General features: G+C 35.0%; 1 protein-coding gene across 2 annotated transcripts in view; it reads left to right on the top strand.

The window, feature by feature from the left end:
- Window positions 1-22595, top strand: part of CRISPLD1 (cysteine rich secretory protein LCCL domain containing 1) — a 50187-nt gene that overhangs the window by 13586 nt on the left and 14006 nt on the right. Inside the window, exons 3-12 of one of the 2 annotated variants that reach the window (XM_043601226.1) lie at window positions 13618-13736; window positions 14073-14205; window positions 15858-15973; window positions 16640-16740; window positions 18396-18536; window positions 18743-18803; window positions 18913-18979; window positions 19189-19319; window positions 21274-21317; window positions 21411-21483. In XM_043601226.1, coding sequence (XP_043457161.1) covers window positions 13618-13736; window positions 14073-14205; window positions 15858-15973; window positions 16640-16740; window positions 18396-18536; window positions 18743-18803; window positions 18913-18979; window positions 19189-19319; window positions 21274-21317; window positions 21411-21483 — 986 coding nt within the window. Of the gene's footprint in view, window positions 1-13617; window positions 13737-14072; window positions 14206-15857; window positions 15974-16639; window positions 16741-18395; window positions 18537-18742; window positions 18804-18912; window positions 18980-19188; window positions 19320-21273; window positions 21318-21410; window positions 21484-22595 lie in introns of those variants that run through there. The other variant, XM_043601227.1, reaches the window with a different exon arrangement.

Raw genomic sequence — 22595 nt, forward strand, 5'->3', positions numbered from 1 at the left:
AATTAATATATTTTAAAGTGCATATAAGTCTTAAAGAATTTCAGAAAAAGCAATAATCAGGAAAGGCTTCTTAGAAGAGGTATGTTTTGAAATAGTATGTGGAAGAAGTTTTAGTTATTGTATGGTGGGGAGTCTGGAAGAGCATTTGGGTGATGAGAACCTTCTGAGTAAAGGGGTTGATATGAAAATATGTGTACAGTTGATTTGAAGGCAAGGACATGGAAGCCACAATCTGAGAACTGATCTAAGCCTCTATTATGGAGATATTTGGGACATATTTTTTCTATATATGATGAAAAGAACCTTTTCAAATGCATATCATGACAGACTGGAGCAGCCTAACCTTATTCATCTTTGTATCCAAATCTAAAAGGAAAAAAATAAAAAAGAAATACATCCTTTGACATAATTTGACAGTATTTGTTTGATTTTTATAAGTGAAACTTATTACAATGGATTTCTAAGCTTAGTGTTTATGAACACTTTTTAAATTATTCCTGTGTATTTATCTGTGTGTATCCTATATATGTATATATGTCTGTATATATATATAATCTTACCTAAACTTTGGAGGTACTTGGGAGCTTCAGTGGAAATATCATCTTAGAAATGTATTCAGGGTGCCTGGGTGGTTCTGTCAGTTGAGCGTCTGGCTTCGGCTTAGGTCATGATCTCACAGCTTGCAAGTTCAAGCCCTGAGCGAGCCCCATGTCCAGATCTGTGCTGACAGCTCAGAGCCTGGATCCTGCTTCAGATTCTGTGTCTCCCTCTCTCTCTGCCCCCTCCCCTCTCCCACTCTGTCTCTGTCTCTCTCTCAAAAAGAAATAAACATTAACAAAATTAAAAAAAAGAAATTTAATAGAAACAAAGGTCTTAAGTTCAAAAGTTTATTGCTAATAGACTCAAAACAAAACTAGGAATAACTTACTTATATGTATAATTAATAGTCTGTTAAATTTGAATTATAAGACTATTTACTTTTTCATTGGGACTTTAGGTAGCAGTAATTATCTTGTTTTTCAGTTACTCAGAATCTTGGATTTGAATTTCTTCCTTAGTCACATAAATATCAGCAATGTTCGCTTGAAAGGCTATGTGAATCACACCAAATTAAGCAGATCCTTAAAGGAACAGGGATAAAGAGAACATTTATTAAGATCTAATATGGTAGGCAGTTAGCTGATATAAATTCTGTGAGATATTTTTATTCTCAAATATTATTTAGCAGGAAACAATGCCACAAAAACAAGAGTTCACCAGAAAAAGTCATGGGGCTATATTTAGAGTTGTGGACAGGGCTAAGCTGAGCCATAAGGGACCGGGAAGGGGCACCCAGGATTGAATGGCGATGTCACACCCAGGTGAGGACTGGCGTCTGGAAGTAGAGCTGTGTGACAGGACACTGTTGCCATCAGAATGAGGCAGAGGGTTCAAAGGAGATGAGTAGGGTTGGTGAGGGAGTAATGCATACTTAAATACACCTCCCACCCTCTGACTTCCTGTTCATGTCTTCCATTAGCCAAATCCAATTGGAATCCAGGGGCAAGAGAACCTAACCTAAAGTAAGTTAATGTGTAGAACTGAGTCTTTTGAGACATAGAGAATGGTACTTAGGGACTGAGAATGGCTTTGTGGAAACAAATGAAGAATATTTAACATAATATTCTTTCTCAGATTTTCAAATAAGGACCTTTATAAACCATATCTCTTAGAATCATCATCTTAGTCATTGTTAATTATTGAAGAAGACAGACCTAAAGGCATATTCCTAAAGGGCACCTGAAAACCTGATTGCTGTGGTTATTAACTTCCCTTGAGTTTCCTAGCAGCCAAGGAAAACGGGAAACCATATTTACATAGCTCCTATTGACTTCTTGGAAGCATAACAGTTTATCATTCTTGAGATGGGAATTAGTGAAAAGTTAACACAGAATTCTCACTATAGGAACAATGAGCAACTTACTATAGCAGTTTCATTAAAACTATGTAAACATATTCTTTTAAATGTTTCCTATATTAGCATTTGGTTAAAATTGAAGGTACACTGTTAAATTATAGGCTTAGGTTTCTATGTGTCCATCAGCTTTTTATTTTCCTGGTTTGCCTAAGTGTTTTATTTGTTAATCCATCTCTTTATTTCTGAAAACTAGAAAAGCATCCCTAAATATAATACATAAAAGCAATTAATATCTTATTTACTTTCAAAACCCAAGTTATATTCAAATAGTGAAATACAAAATATAAACTATGGGAATGCAACCTGGTGCAGCCACTCTGGAAAACAGTATGGAGGTTCCTCAAAAAACTAAAAATGGAACTACCCTATGACCCAGGATGCACTACTAGGCATTTATCCACAGGATATAGGTGTGCTTTTTGAAGGGACACATGCACCCCCATGTTTATAGCAGCACTACCAACAATAGCCAAAGTATGGAAAGAGCCCAAATGTCCATCGATGGATGAATAGATAAAGAAAATGTGGTATGTGTATATACATGCACACACACACACACACACACACAATGGAGTATTACTTGGCAATCAAAAAGAATGAAATCTTGCCATTTGCCACTACTTGGATGGAACTGGAGGGTATTATGCTAAGTGAAATTAGAGAAAAACAAAAATCATATTGTTTCACTCATATGAGGACTTTAAGAGATAAAACAGATGAACATAAGGGAAGGGAAACAAAAATATAAACACGGGGAGGGGGACAAAACAGAAGAGGCTCAAAAATATGGAGAACAAACTGAGGGTTTTGGGAGGGGGGATGGGCTAAATGGGTAAGGGGCACAGGAATCTACTCTGAAATCATTGTTGCACTATATGCTAACTAATTTGGATGTAAATTTAAAAAAAATAAAAAATAAAACAGGTTACAATAATAAAAAAAATGTTAGATTTAATTTCCTAAATCAGGTACCAAATTTATTTAAAAAAAAATTTTTTTTTCAACGTTTATTTATTTTTGGGACAGAGAGAGACAGAGCATGAACGGGGGAGGGTCAGAGAGAGAGGGAGACACAGAATCGGAAACTGGCTCCAGGCTCTGAGCCATCAGCCCAGAGCCTGACGCGGGGCTCGAACTCCCGGACCGGGAGATTGTGACCTGGCTGAAGTCGGACGCTTAACCGACTGCGCCACCCAGGCGCCCCTCAGGTACCAAATTTAGAGGCCACTAGGGTAGGAGTCAGATCCAGCAATTGTCTTGTTTATTCTTGTTCATCCTCATAAACATAGACTGTTGTGAAGGAAGTTTGAAAAGAGTTAAGTAATAAAAAGTTACTGCCTGATTTAAAAAAAAAAGAAAATATAAACTAATGCGTAAGTAGATTCTATAGGGTGATTTATTATGAGAGTTTATATTTCCTATCATATATTTTTCTAGGCTTGACTCATTGATCAATCTTTCGTTTCTCTAAACTTAATGAGCTATAAATAAACTAAAACACAGGTGTTAATTCTTATAAATTTATCCATTGCCATAAATCAAGGCTTATATAAGTGATGGATGGTACTTTTTCAGTTACTAAAAGATTTCTTTAAATAATGAAGTCTCCTCAAACATCTAGAACATGGTCTTGAAGATTATTAACTACTCCTTTCTTAAATGACTAAAAATAAGGAAGGCATCACAGCCTTGGATTAATCACAAAGTCAGTACAAAGGTATGATATTTACAAAGCATAGGTACATTATGAATACTCTTCCGTCTGAGTTTATATCACACATGTATGTTTAAGGCAGAGAACTTAGGTCCTGGATCTTCATCTCAGTTAGTGTCCCGTTCCCATGCCAGCTATGAGACAAGAGATAATTGATGGGTCCATACCGGCAATGCATAATATGCCATATTTTATATTAGGTGCCATGGAAAACACACACAAAAGTGTGAAGCAAAGTTTTTATTTCAAATTCTAGTTTGGGAATTAAGACTCAAAACAATGGAGACAGATCAAGGGGAATATATAGTAATTGGTAAATTACATGCTTAAGAAGGTTCAGAGAAGTGTGTGATAAATGGAGTATCATAGTTGGAATGACTTCCAAATGGGGAGAGACTATGAACAGGACTTTGGTGAAAGGATTAAGTTTGAGTAACTAAGAACAGAGAAAGAGCAGTTCCTTTTGGGGAAAATATCTAATGGATTCAGTTGTCCAAGAAACTAGACAGGTGCTAGAAGCTTGCAACTCTGAGTGTGGTTATTCATTGTGTGGTCCTAGCTCCAGGTCTTAGAAAATAGCTTAGAGTTGTCTCCTAACCTACAAAATTGGAATCTGCATCTTATTTATTTATTTATTTATTTATTTATTTATTTATTTATTTATTTATTTTAACGTTTATTTTTGAGAGAGACAGACTGAGCGCAAGCGGGAGAGGGACAGAGGGGGAGACACAGAATCTGAAGCAGGCTCCAGGCTCTGAGCTGTCAGCAAAGAGCCCAACACAGGGCTCAAACCCACAAGCTGAGAGATCATGACCTGAGCCCAAGTAGGCCTCTTAACCTACTGAGCCACCCAGGTGCTCCTGGAATCTGCATTTTAAAAAGTTCTTCTGGTGATTTACAAGCTCTTTAAAGTTTCAGGGGCGCCTGGGTGGCGCAGTCGGTTAAGCGTCCGACTTCAGCCAGGTCACGATCTCGCGGTCCGTGAGTTCGAGCCCCACGTCGGGCTCTGGGCTGATGGCTCGGAGCCTGGAGCCTGTTTCCGATTCTGTGTCTCCCTCTCTCTCTGCCCCTCCCCCATTCATGCTCTGTCTCTCTCTGTCCCAAAAATAAATAAACGTTGAAAAAAAAATTTTTTTTAAAGTTTCAGAGAGTCACTGTTGAGGGTCCCTCTTGAATAGAGGGTAGGATATAAGTGATGTAGTTAAGTTATGGCTGGACTGGGAGGGCCTTGGCAGTGAGATGAGATGAGATGAATCAGTAGATGTTTTGTAGAAATAACAAGGATTGTGTCAAGTTAATGGCTCTGCTGTCTCACCAGGACAATCTCCCCTGCATCATGCATTCAGTCTCTCTGTATAATAGCGAAATTATGTGTTTAATTGAAATCTTCATGTGTGTTTTTCCATATGTTAAATTTCCATTTAAAAAATATTTCAGTTTTAGGGGCGCCTGGGTGGCGCAGTCGGTTAAGCGTCCGATTTCAGCCAGGTCACGATCTCACGGTCCGTGAGTTCGAGCGCCGCGTCAGGCTCTGGGCTGATGGCTCAGAGCCTGGAGCCTGTTTCCGATTCTGTGTCTCCTTCTCTCTCTGCCCCTCCCCTGTTCATGCTCTGTCTCTCTCTGTCCCAAAAATAAATAAACGTTGAAAAAAAATTAAAAAAAATAATAATAAAAAATATTTCAGTTTTAATGAAGTGAAGAGGCAGATCCCTAAATTACAGGTTGCTACTTTTTAAAGGTTTTAAGGCTTTGTTTTAAAGTGGATTTTAAGTGAAATACTGCCACATCTGCCTCTTATCCCTGTAACTTCCCGGAGCCCCTCAGAAGTGCATCGCCTGGAGGTAATGCTACTTTCTCGGTACCTGCCCTCTGTGCGTGGTAACACAGGTGTTCCTTTTGAAATCTGAGCCTCGTACATTTTCCCTGTCACTACAAAGTCTTTTCATAACAGATGAAATACAGTAGTTAAACACCTGAGGTAATTTCCGAGTTGTAAGGAATGTGTTACTGTGGTTTTCTATAGTGCTTTTTATACCAGACGACTTTATCACAAAAAACATCATATACTCTTTCAGCATAGATTGATTTGCTTATTTATTTATTTCCTTGATGTCAGTTTCTTTACTGTAAGTCTGATAATACCACCAAGAGGGATCAAAATAAGGTGACTTGAGAAATTTTATAATAAGGCATTTTATTTGGAATTTAAATCTGAAATCTCGTGAACTGTCAAATGTGTGACTTGCGTAGAATGACAGATTCTTTCTTGGAGGTCACATTATTGCTGTTGAGAGAATCGTGTTGACAACTTAGCCTGTCAGATTTTTGGATTGCACTTTCTGATTCATATAGGAGAACACAAAAGTGATTTGGGGAGGGATTTAGTTTTGATGTATGATGGATAATTTATAAACCTGTTTTTCCAGAAGTGATGCCACAATAAGAATTATCTTTTAAATAAGGTGGTATTTGGAAAGACATAACTCTATATGTCTTTGATTTTCTTCAACCACTTCTACATTCATGAGCTGACTGAAAAATTCTTGTTCTATTTAGCTGTGCAGAAAAATTACATGTATATCACATGTATTTATGTCTTGGAAATCCATAAAACTATATCAGTTTTACAAAATGATATGAGCTGGCCAAAAATTCTTGTTCCTTTGGCTGTGCAGAAAAATTACATGTAGACGTCTGTGTCTTATTTCAGAGATTTTACCTTTATGTTTTCAGGATTAGGCTGAAAGGGTCCTGGTTTTAAGTTCTCAGCTGAGAATATATTCTTGTCATATTCATTTAAGTTTCGGTCATTTACCTGTTTTGGACAATATTAAAACTTTCTCTAACAGAGATGATTCAGAAACAATTGAGTTCTTCCCTAGATTTACAACTGGAAGATCTGAAACTTTTCTGGTTTTGTAATCTTGTAAGTCACAATACAGCTTTAATTTTATTTTTTTTTAATTTAAGTGCAGCTGGTATACAGTGTTATATTAGTTTCAGGTGCACAACATAGTGATTTGACAATTCTATATATTATAGTTTGACAATTCTGTATATTTTGCAGTGCTTGCCATGATAAGTACAGTTACCATCTGTCACTACACAAAGTTATTATGCTATTATTAGCTATATTCTCTATGCTTTACTTTTCATCTCAAAACTTTTTTTTTATTTATAACTAGAAGTCTATATCTCCTAATCCCTTTCAAGCATTTCACTCATCCCCCTACCCCCACCCCTCTGTCAACCACCAGTTGGTTTTCTGTATTTATGAGCGTTTTAATGTTTTTTAACGTTTATTTATTTTTGAGAGAGAGAGAGAAAGTGTGTGTGAGTGAGCGGGGTAGGGGCAGAGACAGAGGGAGACAGAATCTGAAGTAGGCTCTAGGCTTGCCTGACACAGGGCTCAAACTCACAAACCATGATATCATGACCTAAGCTGAAGTCAGATGCTGAACCCACTGAGCCCCCTAGGCGCCGCCTTATGAGTCTGTTTCTGTCTTTGTTTAGATTCCACATATAAGTGAAATCAAATGGTATTTCTTTTCTTTGAGTTATTTCACTTAGCATAATATCCTCTAGGTCCATTCATGCATGTTGTTGCAAATGGCAAGATCTTTTTGTTATGGCTAAGTAATATTCCATTGTATTCTAATAACATATCTTCTTTATCAATTCATTTTTTGGTAGATATTTGGATTGTTTCCATCCTGGCTATTATAGATAATGCCACAAGGAATGAAGGGGTAGATATATCTTTTCAAATTAGTATTTTTGTTTTCTTTGTTTAAATAGTACTGGAATTACTGGATTATATAGTATTTCTATTTTTATATTTTGAGGAAATTCATTATTGTTTTCCACAGTGGCTGCACCAATTTGTATTCCCATTAACAGTGCAAGAGGGTTCCTTTTTTTCCACAGCCTAACACTTGTTATTTCTTGTTTGTTTTTTTTTTTATATTTTTTATTCTAACCATTCTGATTGGTGAGGTAATATCTCATTGTTTTGACTTGTATTCCCTGATAGTTAGTGATGTTGAGCCTTTTTCATGTTCCTGTTGCTCATCTGTATGTCTTCTTTGGGGAAAAAAATGTCCATTCTAGTCCTCTGCTCATCACAAAACAGCTTTTAATCACAAAACAGCTTTTGCTTCTTAGTTAGAAATGCCCTTAATTGTCATCAGAACTTTTACAGACTTGTACAGTTTGTACGTTTTTACGAGGTTTTATAAACAATACAGAGCATTCTATAAGGGACAATAAGTGCAAAATAATAGAATTTTAAAGCTGAAAGCAATTGAAGAGACTTATATCAGCTTCCTATTTTTATAGATAAGGAAACAGAAGGCAAACTTGACATAATCAAGAGATAAGTTTGAAAGTACATAATTTAAATAGGAAAGAAAACTCTTCCAGGGTGTATCATGTGTTTTAATTACCCATTGAAATACTTTGAACAAGTGCAAGCTTATTTTTACTCTATACAAAGAAACGAAAGAAAAATTTATCACTAATGACCTTACTTGCATGTATCCAGAAGACTAGCACTAGGGAAAGAGTGTTTTTAATACAATTGAAAGCTAGTGTGCTGTCATTACTTCTGACAAACATTGACTGCTCAGAAATGAGGTAGGCCTGGAGATATAAGGGTGGTATTCTGAGTTAAATTTGCAGATGTATATGTCTCAAAACAAGAATGTTTGTGAAATTCTTTTTTGTCAAAATTTATTTCAAATGCTAAGATAGTTTTTAAAAATAATTTTATCATGCTATTTATAGTTTTCAGTGGTGGGAAGTAGACCAGAACTTCTAGCCTAGACTGGACTTCCAACATAATTGCCTTTTCAACACCACTGTGTGTTCATAACGTTATTACTTTGTCAGGAAGCAATGCATATTTTAAAAGTCCGTATTAAATTGCCAATTGTATCATGGACTGATGTTTGCATTTGATTAGGCTACCTAATAGTGTGATAGTCAAAGACCAATTTTGTCTTTTGCATTTATCTTGGAAATCCATTAAAAAATCAATTTGTCGAAAAGGTATAATGAGTTGGAACATTATTTCTGTATTAGATACTCTTTTGATTTGTTGTATAATTAATTACAACATTAATTATATTTTCCAGTTGTTTTAGAAAAAGTTTACTTTCACAATTTAAAGATATTTTTCTCAACAGGTCTTGGAAAAGACCTATCGTGGCTTCATCCACTTAGGTGGAGTTTTGTGAAATGGTAGAAAATCTTGCAATCCTATTTCTCCCTGCTTAGCATGACATATAACAATTCTGAAATTATATGAGAGTTTCTATCCAACAGATTATTTCTGTGTGCATTTAAATGTGTCAGACTGCTTAAAATTGGTCAATTTCCTATTGAAATGTCTTTATTTACTCATTTACATATTTTCTTTAGTGGTGAATCCAACTCTGTAAAATAAAGTACTTAACTTCAGTGTCACCTAGTGTATTCTCTTTGGTAGACTAATTATCATGATACCTTTATTAATAAGTGTATACCAGTAATTATGTGGGCTGATTGATGCCCATTGTGTCCACCCCTCTCACTGATCTTTGGGTAATTTATGTAGAGTCCTACTTAAATTTTCATCAGACAGATAATCTCACAAAATCTTACTCCATGTTCTTTAATACAGTCTAAAGTGAAAATGATTAATAAATCCTTTAACATTACTCTGTGGGAAATTGTTTTATTTTTATTTGAAAAATAGCCTACCTTTTATTTGAGCTTTTTAAATAACCGTTTTGAAGATTCAATTATAAGAAAATGCTTATCTTCAGGAAAAGTCTTAATGACTAACTTTGGCCTTTAATTCGTTTGATGTATTATAATCATAATTTTGAAGCTATAAAGATTAAACAATTTCCAGGACATGAATTTTCAAATTATGTTTATCTGGAAAGAGCTGAAAATTTACTGTGGTCAAGAAGATATATTTGAAAATACTTAATCGTTTTCAAGAGACAAAACTATTCTGAGTTTCAAACAGAAAGGAAAAGTAATATCACTAACATTATCACTAGTAACCTAGTATTAACTCTGTTAAAACTACATTCCTGTGTGATTTCTCGCTATCATTATCTATTACTGTAGGAGAGCATGTATTTTGCTAAGAATATGGATTGTATATGTTCACTCATGTTTCACTGAAGGTAATATAATAGTGGAATTTTATGTACATGTCTAGATAACTATATACTACATTTTCAATTTCTACCAGTATGATATTTCAGTACTAAAATTGCTTTGTATTTCTAGGTTTACTTTTGGAAGTCCTTTGTTAACATTTAGGATTTCTCATATAAGCACACACATACACAAGAGGAAATGATAAAATCTCCATGTTAAACCAGCTTTAAAAATATCACTGGAGACAAAGAATTCACTAGTATTCTAAATGTTTCTTTTAGTACTAAAACTTCATTGAACACTTCACTGTGCTCTGAGAAGAAGCACCTTACAGATGTAATTGGAAAATAGACTGGTTTTCATTTCTATACACCTCAAGTACCCATTTTTTAAAGAAATGGTAATTTTAAGTGTGGTTTGGGTTTAAATTAGTGCTGGGTTAATAGTTCAGAGGGGGGAAAAAACATCTGTCAGGACATCTTGATTTTATTTACAAACCTGAATTTAAATAGAAGTGTGTAAAGACTAACTTACATTTAAACGGGATGGGTATGAATTATTGGTGGTCGTAAAACATGTAATATAATGTTGTGGCATAAAAATAAACATTGTATGCTGTTTTCACAATAATATTTCTTCCAGGACAGCTATATTTTCATTAGATTTTTTTAAAGAGTCTTCTTGATATTCATTATTGAACTTTACCTAGTAAACACCTATGCTTGACTAGATTCTTTAAAATAATTATTTTAAAATTGTCACTAATTAATTTGTTAAATATTAATAGGAAATTTTAGTTGTATGTTCCTCTGCCTCTGTTTTTATATTAAAATAATGTGTCCCTATTCTAGAATTACTAGTTCATTTGATATGCTTCCCCCCTTATTTTTAGTGGATTATATAGAAAACCTACCATACCTTAAAAAAATAGCTTATCCATAGTGTATACTCAATAATTGAATTTTAGTCCTTGAAGGAACCTGAGTTATCTTCTATTTCACATTTTGCTAATAAGAAAGCCTAGCCTAAAGCATTTGAATGATATGTTTTAGATTTTATTTCAATTTCTATACAACAGAGTAAACAAACTTTTGCAATATAACATATTTGTAAATCTGGAGCTAGTTGTTTATCCTCTATAAAAAAGCATCCATCTTCAGTTTCATCAGAAAAACTGACGTCTGAGATTGTAGAATCAGATATAAAACAAGAGTAGATTGACCTTGAAGAAGGGTCCTATGGTCTCTCTTAAGGGCTCAGCTGAGTAGTTCCTATTTGTGATCTCTTACATGTTTGTTTGCAGTGACCTAAACTTGCAAACTGACTCATGCCTGGGCGAGGAAAACTCAATGGAAACTCGTCCTGCATCCCTCAGTCTGTGTGTGATCTCTCCACATTATCTTGCCAGCTAGGTCTTCAGGGTAGCCAGATTCTAATTGTTGCCTCAAGTCTGTCAAGATGTGTGTCTTAAAAGAGAACTGGATAGAGGCTGCATTTCTTAACCCAGTCTGAGAAGTCTCAGTCTCGTTCTGTGTGTTAGAAGAGAGCCACTCACTATCCAGCTCAAACTGAAGGGAAGAGGAGGAAATTCAATACCACCTTTGTGGGACTTGTGGGGAAGAGTATTTTAAAATCATCACAGTGGCCTCAAGGCTTGTGTGTGTGTGTGTGTGTGTGTGTGTGTGTGTGTCTTTTTCCCTTGGTGTGCGTTCCTTTGGCCTACAGTCATGACTACGTTTCTTCTATCCTTTAAAAATCAAGACAAACAAATCCTCCCTGAGAACCTGGCATGTTACTTTTCTTTAACTTCTGCCTATCTCTCTTCTTCTTTCTAAAGTATTAACAGAGTAACCCACACTTGGTTTCCCCACTTTCTCCTTCCAGTCGCATATGTGCCTGTGTGTTCTGATTTTCTCCCCAGCATTGTTCTGCGATTGCTTTTGATCGTGAATTAGTACTTAGCATCTCTTGTCTTTCTGGAATTTTCCGTGGCATTTGATTTTGTTGCCCACTCTCTAATCCTCCAGTCCTTGTCCCATTGTTTGTATAACTTAATCTTCTTTCAGTGTTCCCTTAACCTTTCGATCCCATTTTCCCTGGTTTATGTTACTAATTCGTTTTTTTTTTTCCTCCCTTTCAATTTTGATAGCCCCAGAATTTTCTTTTCATTCCTCTTCTCATTCTGTATCATCTTCCTGAAGAAAGTCATCTTTGGGTGATAATTCAAAATTCATGTCTTCATCACAAATTTCTTTTCCCAGAACCTCATTCATGTATTTCTACTCTACTTGGCATACATACTGCATGAATCACAGATATCACCCTAGAAATTTGCATTGAAATACATTAGACATATTTCCATGACAATAATCTATTCCTTCTCTATTTTCTTTCTCCGTATTTGTTAACCGTCATTGTCTTCATCTTTTTTTCCTCCCTCACCACCTACCTTTAGTCATCTGTCAACCTCTAGGAATTTAAATTCTGCAACATGATTTCAGTCTGTCTGCTCTTCTCCAGTCTCGTTGCTATCACCTTAGGTTGTGTCCTCATGTTCCAGTTCCAGAACTATTTTTCAGTCTTCTTAACATGCCCAGAGTTCTGTTATTTTACCAAGGTTGAACCCAGCTCTGTTTCTACCCTCACATTTACCAAACACTGCCAGTTTTTCAAATTAGCTAATTGAATATTAAACCTAGGACATAGAAAATAGTTTCAGTAGTAGTTTTGTAATTTTAAATACTTCTTTGTAAATTATTTTACTTTATTTTTTAATGTTTATTTTTGAGAGAGAGAGAGAGAAACAGAGTGTGAGCGGGGGAGGGATAGAGAGAGAGGGAGACACAGAATCTGAAGCAGGCTCCAGGCTGTCAGCACAGAGCCTGACGAGGGGCTCGAACTCACAAACTGTGAGGTCATGACCTGAGCTGAAGTCAGCCGCTTAACCAACTGAGGCACCCAGGCGCCCTATGTAAATTATTTTAAAAGTACAGTTCAATCACTCTCATTGAATGTTGTATATAAAAATGCATATATATTTTTATAGGAATCAGATTCTTTAATCATTCATGTACTCAATAAGCGTTTATTAATCACCTTGTCTATATGACAGACACAAAACACAAAAAAATAGGCTAAAGATAAGTGGCATGAGTTAAATGATTGCCTCTGAGCAACTCATAGTCTTGTTAAAGAGACAGACACATAGACAGATGCTAACACTGCATTGTAATAGCTGCTAAACAAAGAAGTATTACAAAGTTCTAAGAGCCCTAAGGAGAGAATAGCTTACATCTGAGAAAATTGAAAAGGTATCTAGACTGTATTATCTAAAGCTGGATTATGAAGAAAGAATAAGAGTCTGTCTGACAAATAATTGGGAGAAGAATGTTTTAAACAGAAAACAATGCCAGCAAGAGCTAAGAACAGCATGTTTTATAAGGAACTGTGTGACCAAGGATCTTGAACTTTATGTTTATGGGAGTTTGTTCTATGTGTTTAGACAGAAGAGTCAGTTAAGCATATTTGTGCTCACTTAGGTAATTCTAAAAATTTGTGGGGCAGATTGTAGGGATAAGAGATGGAGGCAGGGAGACTAGTTAGGAAGCTTGTGTAAAAATCTAGGTGGAAGATGGTGAGAACTCAGATTGAGATGTTGACCTTGCAAAGTAGTAAAAAGGGGAAAAACAGAACTGAATAGAACCACATTATAGCCTGAAGAAAAACCTGAATTCTACCTATACATCATATGTGTGTTTCTGTATTTTGTTTCTGTTTTGAACTATAGACATGGGATGTTGAGCTGGAAAGATCTGCAGAATCCTGGGCGGAAAGTTGTTTGTGGGAACACGGACCTGCAAGCCTACTTCCATCAATTGGGCAGAATTTGGGAGCCCACTGGGGAAGGTATGTAAAGTGTAACTTTTTTGTTTTTGAAAACATAAATGATTGAAATACTTATTAATTCATTAATGAGAAATTTTCTGAGGCTTAAAGCCTAAAAAGAAAGCAAATAATCACACCAACAAAATAAAAGTAATAGCAGAATAACCAGCAATATGTTAGACTTAGTTTTTGTTTTAAACCATTGATGTAGTGGTAACGTAATGGGCGTAGTACTTAAGATTAATAACTTACACAAGAATCTCTCTCTACCAGACTTTATCAATACATTTTGCAATATTTGATTTTACTTTTTCTCCAATTTTACTCACTCTTTTGTGGTTATTTTCTCTCAAATAGATATAGACCCCCAACATTTCATGTACAAGCATGGTATGATGAAGTGAGAGACTTTAGCTACCCATATGAACACGAATGCAACCCGTATTGTCCATTCAGATGTTCTGGACCTGTGTGTACTCATTATACACAGGTATGTTTTGGGTATATTACACCTCATTTTTCTAAGTTGAGTTTGTGTAACTGCAGCAGAATTTACACAACTGAATTTACATACTGAACGTGGATGTCTTTCTTAGTGAATTTGGTATGGTTATTGAAAAAAGATATTGATGTCTGTAGAATAGGTTTATCAATTTCTATAAAAGATAAAAGTAATTATTAGAAAAAGTCCAAAAGTCAGTTTAAAAAAAAGACATTATCTTGGGACACCTGGGTGTTTCAGTCTGTTGAGCGACCAATTTCGACTCTGCTCATGATCTTGTGGTTTGTGAGTTCGAGCGCCACATAGGTCTTGCTTCTGGCAACTCAGAGCTTGCTTCTGATGCTGTGTCCCCCGTCTCTCTCTGCCCCTCACCCCCCCACAAAAATAAACAAACATTCTAAAGAAAGAGGTCATTTCAATGATTTTACATGTAAAACATGTTTAGTCTGGCCTCAGGAAATGCAAACGAGGAGGAATTTACCATCTTCAGTATTTTTTATTTTCCAAAGAATAAAACTATAGGTTATTTACCATGACATTCAATATTGACCTGTGTGCAGCATTTACCTGTTTTTTTTAATTCATTGTTCACATTTCGTATTGGATAACTTCTAAACCTCTAAATTGAACAACGAAAGGTGGATTCAACTAGATAAACCACAGACCTGAGTTACTAGCATTTTTATGGCTGACTGTTAGTGAATATAAAGCAAATTGTTCTGTCTACCTTTGCATGTGACAAGATTAAGATCAGTGATGAATTCCATAATAACCAGTGGTGCCGTGAAAAATACACATTATATTAGAAATTGAACCCATAAATTTTTGTTCCAATACAGCTTAAGATGTGAAATTCTGTTCCTTTGTTAGGTAAGCTTTTTCATGGAAACATTAACATAGCATTTAGGTTTGTGAGGATGTAACTTTTGAACTATTTAGTAAATGTGTATTTTGAAGATGCTTACTTTTTATAGTTAGAGTTATTTACTCATAGCACTCTTCTTCAGATTGAATTAAACCCTGCCCAAAGCCTCAGGAAAAATATCCTTTTGGCATTGCCTTATTTCATCTTAAATGATAAAGATTCATTTCTCAAGTTCAGTTTTATACATTTCTCTCTGATATATATTGTTGTCTTCATCTCAGCCTACTTTCTCCAAGCTTTTTGGTTTTTTTTTTGTTGTTGTTTTTTTTTTTTTTTTTAATTTAAATTCAAGTTAACATACAGTGTAGTCTTGGCTTCAGGAGTAGAACCCAGTGATTCATCTCTTACATATAACACCTGGTGCTCATCACAAAAAGTGCTCTGTTTAATGCCCATCACCCATTTAACCCATCCCTGCCACCAATGCCCCTCCAAGCAACCCTCAGTTTGTTCTCTGTATTTGAGTCTCTTATGGTTTGCCTCCCTTTCTGTTTTTATCTTAGTTTTCCTTCCCCATCCCCTTCCCCTATGGTCATGTGTTGAGTTTCTCAAATTCCACAGATGAGTGAACTCATATATCTTTCTCTGACTCACTTACTTTGCTTACCATAGTATCCTCTAGTTCCATCCACATTGCTGCAAATGGCAAGATTTCATTCTTTTTCATCGCTGAGTAGTATTCCATTGTGTATATATTTTCTTTTCTCTAATGTAGGTGGTGTGGGCAACAAGTAACAGAATAGGCTGTGCCATTAATTTGTGTCATAACATGAACATTTGGGGGCAAATATGGCCTAAAGCTGTCTACTTGGTGTGCAACTATTCCCCAAAGTAAGTAGACAAAACATTACTTTTATATGTAAATTTGTATATATGTATTATCATATATATATATAGTTGAGTATATTGCTTTAACTCAGTTTACTTAATATGGCAACAATTATGGTTGCCTGATGCATAACCTCAGCCCTTGAAAGGAATATGAAAATTGAAAATATGATCTTTGTCAACACAGGGATTATATTTTTATGACTTCAGTTTTACATATTATTATATTCCACAGGTATTTTTAATACTTTGGATTTATTAGAGAAAAGCATCTATAGATTAAATGAGAAATGTATTTTCACCTGTGTAAAGACCATTGAATGATTATGTTGAAAATATTACAACTGTACTTAGGGTCAAATCTAAGTCTCAAGTCTGTTTATTAAAACGAATGGAATATAGATGAATATCCCATAATAGAGTTTGGTGTTCTGTAAAAGTTTAATTTTGTAATTTTTAACAATGTACATAACAATTACTTAGAATATTTTCAAAATAATAAGGCAGCAGTTTACATAGAAACCTAGTAACCAAAGGGACTCCGATGAAAAATATAAATGATTTAAATATGCATACCAAAGTCGTTATTTAGAAGATAGTAATATTTTATAGTGTCTCATAAATTATGTTATTAGACTACCTCTTACTAGAGTGGATCTTCTCTTTAAGGGGAAACTGGTGGGGTCACGCCCCCTATAAACATGGACGGCCCTGTTCTGCCTGCCCACCTAGTTTTGGAGGAGGCTGCAGAGAAAATCTATGCTACAAAGGTATGTGCTATTGTGTCACAGTATTCAGTTTGATTTATATTTTAATCCAACATCTGCATTAATTTGTACTTGAAAGGCAAAAAGCATATTTAATTATTACTTACAAAGTTTCCAGAACTCTATTTAAAATATCTGAAGCCATTAAAAATATTTTAAAAATATATGAATGTCTATTATAGCAAATTTGTATTTAAAAGAAAGTTTCATCATTATTCCACATAACCACTTCTAATTCTACTTTGAGATTATCCTAGAGTGACAAGTATATTTGCATTTTTAAAAGCAATCTTGATATATTATTGACTAGAGTTGTTTTCACAAGTGTCTTCATTTTTGAAGGATTTAGCAATCTAATGCAATTTATTTTTGACACTTTAAAAGTTTTTGCCCATATACCTATCCATGAATGTTACTGAATGATGGTCAATGAATTACACTAACTCTCTGCTTCTTGCTACAGAGTATATAATCTCTCATGGCCAACATGACAAATAAAAAAGATAAAATAGTATTGTAAAACTGTTGTAAAAGTAGTGCTCTGAAATGCATTTAATGTCCTAAAATGTGCATATAAATGCAGTGTCCTGTTTACAGCACATGAAGAGCAAACTTAGATGATAAAGCTTTGTAAAACTTCCACTCTTGTTGGGCATCTGAGTGAACACTTCTACTCCCTTATACTTTTTTCTTCCTGATGACCAAATGAAGATTAATGTAGACTTAAGTGTTTTAGAAAACATGAATAAATGCAGCTCTTTTTCAGTATTCATAAAGAGATGTGCCTTTTTTTCCCCTTGATGACTGAGTGCTCATTAGTATAATGAGCAGACAAGAAGTAACAGTATAGTATTTCACTGTTATGAGCCATTTTGCATTCCTGGAAGCATTTTTCATTGTGTGTGAGTCTGTTTTCCATTTTTGGCCATCCCTAAACCTCCGACTTACTTGCCCCTTCACCAGTGGCCACTGTTTTACTTAAAACTGACTTTCCTCTGAAGTCATACTTCCCTTTTCTAGGTTCAGAGTTCTTGGACATACATGAAAATAACACACCTTTCCAAATTGTGCCACTGTTAAGCCCTTGATATAAATAACCTGGAAAAAAATTAAACTCATAAATTTCTGCATTTTGAATTTCCTTCTAAAAGAGAAAAACCTTTCTGTGGAAACTGATATTGTAGTAAATTAAAAGGGCATGTCAGTCCTTCTTTAAGCTAAATTTCCTATTGGGAGAATTTTAAATGTGACGCTTTTGGAAATTTTAAATGTGATTCTCCTAAAAATATGATTTCATGTCATACAAAAGCCCTGACTTCATCAGATCACTGCGTAGACTTCATGGTGGCATTATGAAAGGCAATCACTGATACCACTCTTAAGTATAAATCAAAGTTTAGAAATGACTCCATTTAATATTAGCTGATTTTTTTCATTTATTAAGCATAAATGAATCAAGAGCTCAAAGGCTTATCCATGTATTTTATTTACTCCAGCGCAGTACATAAGATCACCACCTCAAGCCAAAATCTGTGCCAAGAAACTACAGATTTTTCTAGTTTTAAATGTTACACAGGCATATAAACGTATACCATTATGTGATGATTTGTGCACATTTAAGGTGGAATCATATTTCTTACATCCATTCTCTCTAACAGAAGGATCAGACAGGTATTACCCTCCTCAAGAAGAAGAAACAAATGAAATTGAACGGCAGCAGTCACAAGTCCGGGACACCCACGTTCAGACAAGAGCAGATGATAGTAACAGAAATGAAGTCATAAGCACACAGCAAATGTGTAAGAGCTCTGCATGATTTACAAAGATGTTAAAGTTTATGTTGATGACAGATGCAACTATATTTTGTTAATTTGGACATTTTTAGAGTGGCAAAAGCTTGATGAATTGTAGTGACTTATACATTATCTAAATTATTTTGGTATATATATATTACCAAAATATATTGTATATAATATATATACACTTTTTTTTTTTAACTTTTCAGCCCAAATTGTTTCTTGTGAAGTAAGATTAAGAGATCAGTGCAAGGGAACAACCTGCAATAGGTAATGTTTATCCTTATTTTCAAAATTACCTGACAAAATACAAGTAATATTTTTATTTCACACTAACATTCAGAAAAACTAAATTTTGGTCCTGATTTCTTTCATCTAGATATGAATGCCCTGCTGGCTGTTTGGATAGTAAAGCCAAAGTTATTGGCAGTGTACATTATGAAATGGTAAGTATAATAAATATAATGATTTTGGAACAGGATCTTTCTATATAAAGTTTGATTTTTTTAATGCAAACACAATGATTTATATGAAGTATAGATATTTTGCTCAGGTATGTGTGTTTAATTTAAAGTCATTTAAGTAATAGCTAGTCATGTCCTATGTAGCAGTCTTAGTGTTTTAATATTCTTTTCTCCCTTCCTTTTTCTCTAAGCAATCCAGCATTTGTAGAGCCGCAATTCATTATGGCATAATAGACAATGATGGTGGTTGGGTGGATATCACTAGACAAGGAAGAAAACATTATTTCATCAAATCCAATAGAAATGGTGTTCAGACAATTGGGTAAGTACCCAAATGACCTTTTGGATGAGATGATTTTAAATCTTAATAATGAGTTGACAAATTCTTTTAGAACAAAGCATAGAAGAATTTATAGAGAAGTTTGGTAATTGTCATATCAGCTCACTTCAGCTGTGTAATTTCAAAGACAAAAAGGAGCCAAAGTATCTAAATTCAACGTTGAACATTTTCTGCTTCTAAAGAACATGCTAAATAAAGCTCCACATTTTCTGGAGTTTCATTGAAGATGTATAGATTTACAGTTATCCCTAATGTAAAGCAATAGATTTTTCAGCTATAAAATAAAATAGCTCAGAGAAGGCTAATTGTTTTGTGTACTTTCCTGCCCTGTTTATGGAAAATGGATTATTTCATGCAACAGTAACTTTGCTAATAAGATAAACTATATTAGTAGGTAAAAGAGCATTTTGAAAAGTTCTCTAAAATGTAAATGTATACTATGTACCTTTTGTCCATCTAAATGTAATTGAACTCAACATAAAAGCATTAACTTTTGAAATGTTTCTCATATTAAATATATGAAACATATTATTTTAGAGCACGGCATATTTTGATATAAACTATACAAGTTAGAAAAATGTGGCCATTTGAAATAGCTTTGTAGTGTGTTTCTTCTGTGTAAAAAATAAACTTTGAACCTCATATGGAATTCCTTTTCTTAGGATGTATGACATAGTTTCTTTCCTTTGTTAACTATACAATTGCATGACTCCACAGTGGAGGATTCATAATGATAAGAAAGAATTTATTAAAAACTCTTGAAAATTTGATGGAATGTTATTCTATGTAAATAATTTTGTTCAAAGGCTTTATGGATGGTTTTCAGTGCCTAGCAATCTCTCTTAAGCAAAAGCTGTATAGAAGCATTTATTGATTGGCTTATTAATTCAGTAAAATGTATTAATTACCTTCAATGAATAACAAAAGTTATGAGCTTCAGTAAGCCAAACATTGGGTGTTGGATTCAAGAAAATTAGTCCTATTTACTTTTTTTTGTTTGAACTTAATTTTTGTTTATTACAGAAACTTGAAACATGAAGGGTGTGTCCTATTAAAATACTATCACAAATAAGCTTTATCTTTTGTAGTAGATATTTTTCTGAAACTCTGGGTATAATTAAGCCAAATAAAAATTTTGATATATAATGGAATACCTATTCTTCTATCCTGCTTTTTAATGATGCATACAATAAGGAGGAATTCATTCAGCGTTGACATTTTACTAGATACTGGGGGAACAAAAAAATGAATAACACACATTCCTTTTAGGTACTTATGATCTAAAAGTCTTTTTTTTTTTAATTTTTTTTTTCAACGTTTATTTATTTTTGGGACAGAGAGAGACAGAGCATGAACGGGGGAGGGGCAGAAAGAGAGGGAGACACAGAATCGGAAACAGGCTCCAGGCTCTGAGCCATCAGCCCAGAGCCTGACGCGGGGCTCGAACTCCCGGACCGCGAGATCGTGACCTGGCTGAAGTCGGACGCTTAACCGACTGCGCCACCCAGGCGCCCCTAAAAGTCTTTTTATAATGCTACTTTGTATTTACCATTGTGAGAGCTTAAATAGTTCTGTTCTATGGTGACAGGGAATTAGTATAGTTAGAGTTTTAATTTTAATAGGAAACAAATATGTAGATATAAATCTATGTGGCTTTATGCTATTATCTATACGTTTTTGAGATTAGTCATGAGAAGAGATCGTCCTCTAATATCAAGAATGATTAATTTGGTTCGTATTGATTTGGTTCATACTTGAAGTTAATATGGACTTAACATAAAATAGATGATGTATTCTTATACTACAGCTTACTTAGATATTTAAGTAAGAATGTTTAAGAAGAAACAAAGTATTCACAGACCGAAAAAATACCAGAAACTATGTCGATGATGATGCATCTAAAAAATGATTGACATTTTTATGTTCTTATTTTCAGCAAATATCAGTCTGCTAATTCCTTCACAGTCTCTAAAGTAACAGGTTAGCACTTTTTTAAACCTTATTTTCTTACCACCCTGTTGCATGTTATTATTGCCAAAGAGTTGCTTATTGTCTTGTGTTTTAATTCTTCAGTTCAGGCTGTCACTTGTGAAACAACTGTGGAACAGCTCTGTCCCTTTCATAAGCCTGCTTCACATTGCCCAAGGTAATGTTTTCTAAATTGTCTCATTATTCTTGACCAGTGAACATACGTGGATTGGGCTTTTACTCTGTGATAACTGTTTTTGCCTGGACTTCTGCTGTCTCCAGGATTTGAAGGGTGTATGGTCTTAGGAATGGATAGAATTATCCATTTATAATTGTGGTCTTGAACTGCAAAGCAAAAGGGAGCATGGTTCATCACGAACTCCCTGCTCTCCAGACACTCCTAGTGTGCTTTCTCCAAACGCCAGAGTGCTTTTGTCTGTTCCATAATACCAAGGCTGTGCGTGTATTCTGTATGTTCACATATCTTAGTCTGCCCAGGCTGCTGTAACAAGATACCATAGACTGGGGGGTGGGGGGGGGGGGGGGAGGTGTAAAAAATAGAAATTTATTTTCACGTAATTCTGGAAGCTGGAGACGAGATCAAGGTGTTGGCAGTTTTGGTTTCTTCTGAAGCCTCTCTCCTTGTTGCCAGATGGTACCTTCTCTTTGTGTCCTCAAAAGGCAGGGGAGGTAGGTTGAGAGAGACAGAAAGAGAGAGAGGAGAGACTCTCCTTTCTTGGGATCAAGGCCCAATCCTGATGATCTCATTTAACCTTAATTAACTCCATAAAGGCCAATCTCCAAATACCATCACAATGGGAGTTGGGCTTCAACATATGAATCTGGGGGGGACACAAACATTCAGTCTGCAACACGTCATTACCACTGAAACTATAATGACACACATATTTTTAAGTATTTCCATCCACTTCCTAAATTAGATAAATCTAATTGAGATTGGTATGTCAAAAAGCCCATCTTCTGCCTTTCTTTTATTTTTGTTTTGTATACTGTCTTTTTAAAAATTATAATGGAGTTTATCTACTACACACTAATGAAAGAGTGCTTCTGGGGCGCCTGGGTGGCTCAGTCGGTTAAGCGTCTGACTTCGGCTCGGGTCATGATCTCACGGTTTGTGAGTTCGAGCCCCACTGTGCTCAAGCCTGGAGCCTGCTTTGAATTCTGTGTTTCTGTCTCTCTCTGCCCCTCCCCCGCTTGCACTCTGCCTCTCTCGTTCTCTCTCAAAAATAAACATTAAAAAAAAAAGAGTGCTTCATTTATCTTGACCAC

The sequence above is a fragment of the Prionailurus bengalensis genome, chromosome F2, assembly GCF_016509475.1.
Source record: "Prionailurus bengalensis isolate Pbe53 chromosome F2, Fcat_Pben_1.1_paternal_pri, whole genome shotgun sequence".
In the NCBI taxonomy this organism is placed as follows: Eukaryota; Metazoa; Chordata; class Mammalia; order Carnivora; family Felidae; genus Prionailurus; species Prionailurus bengalensis.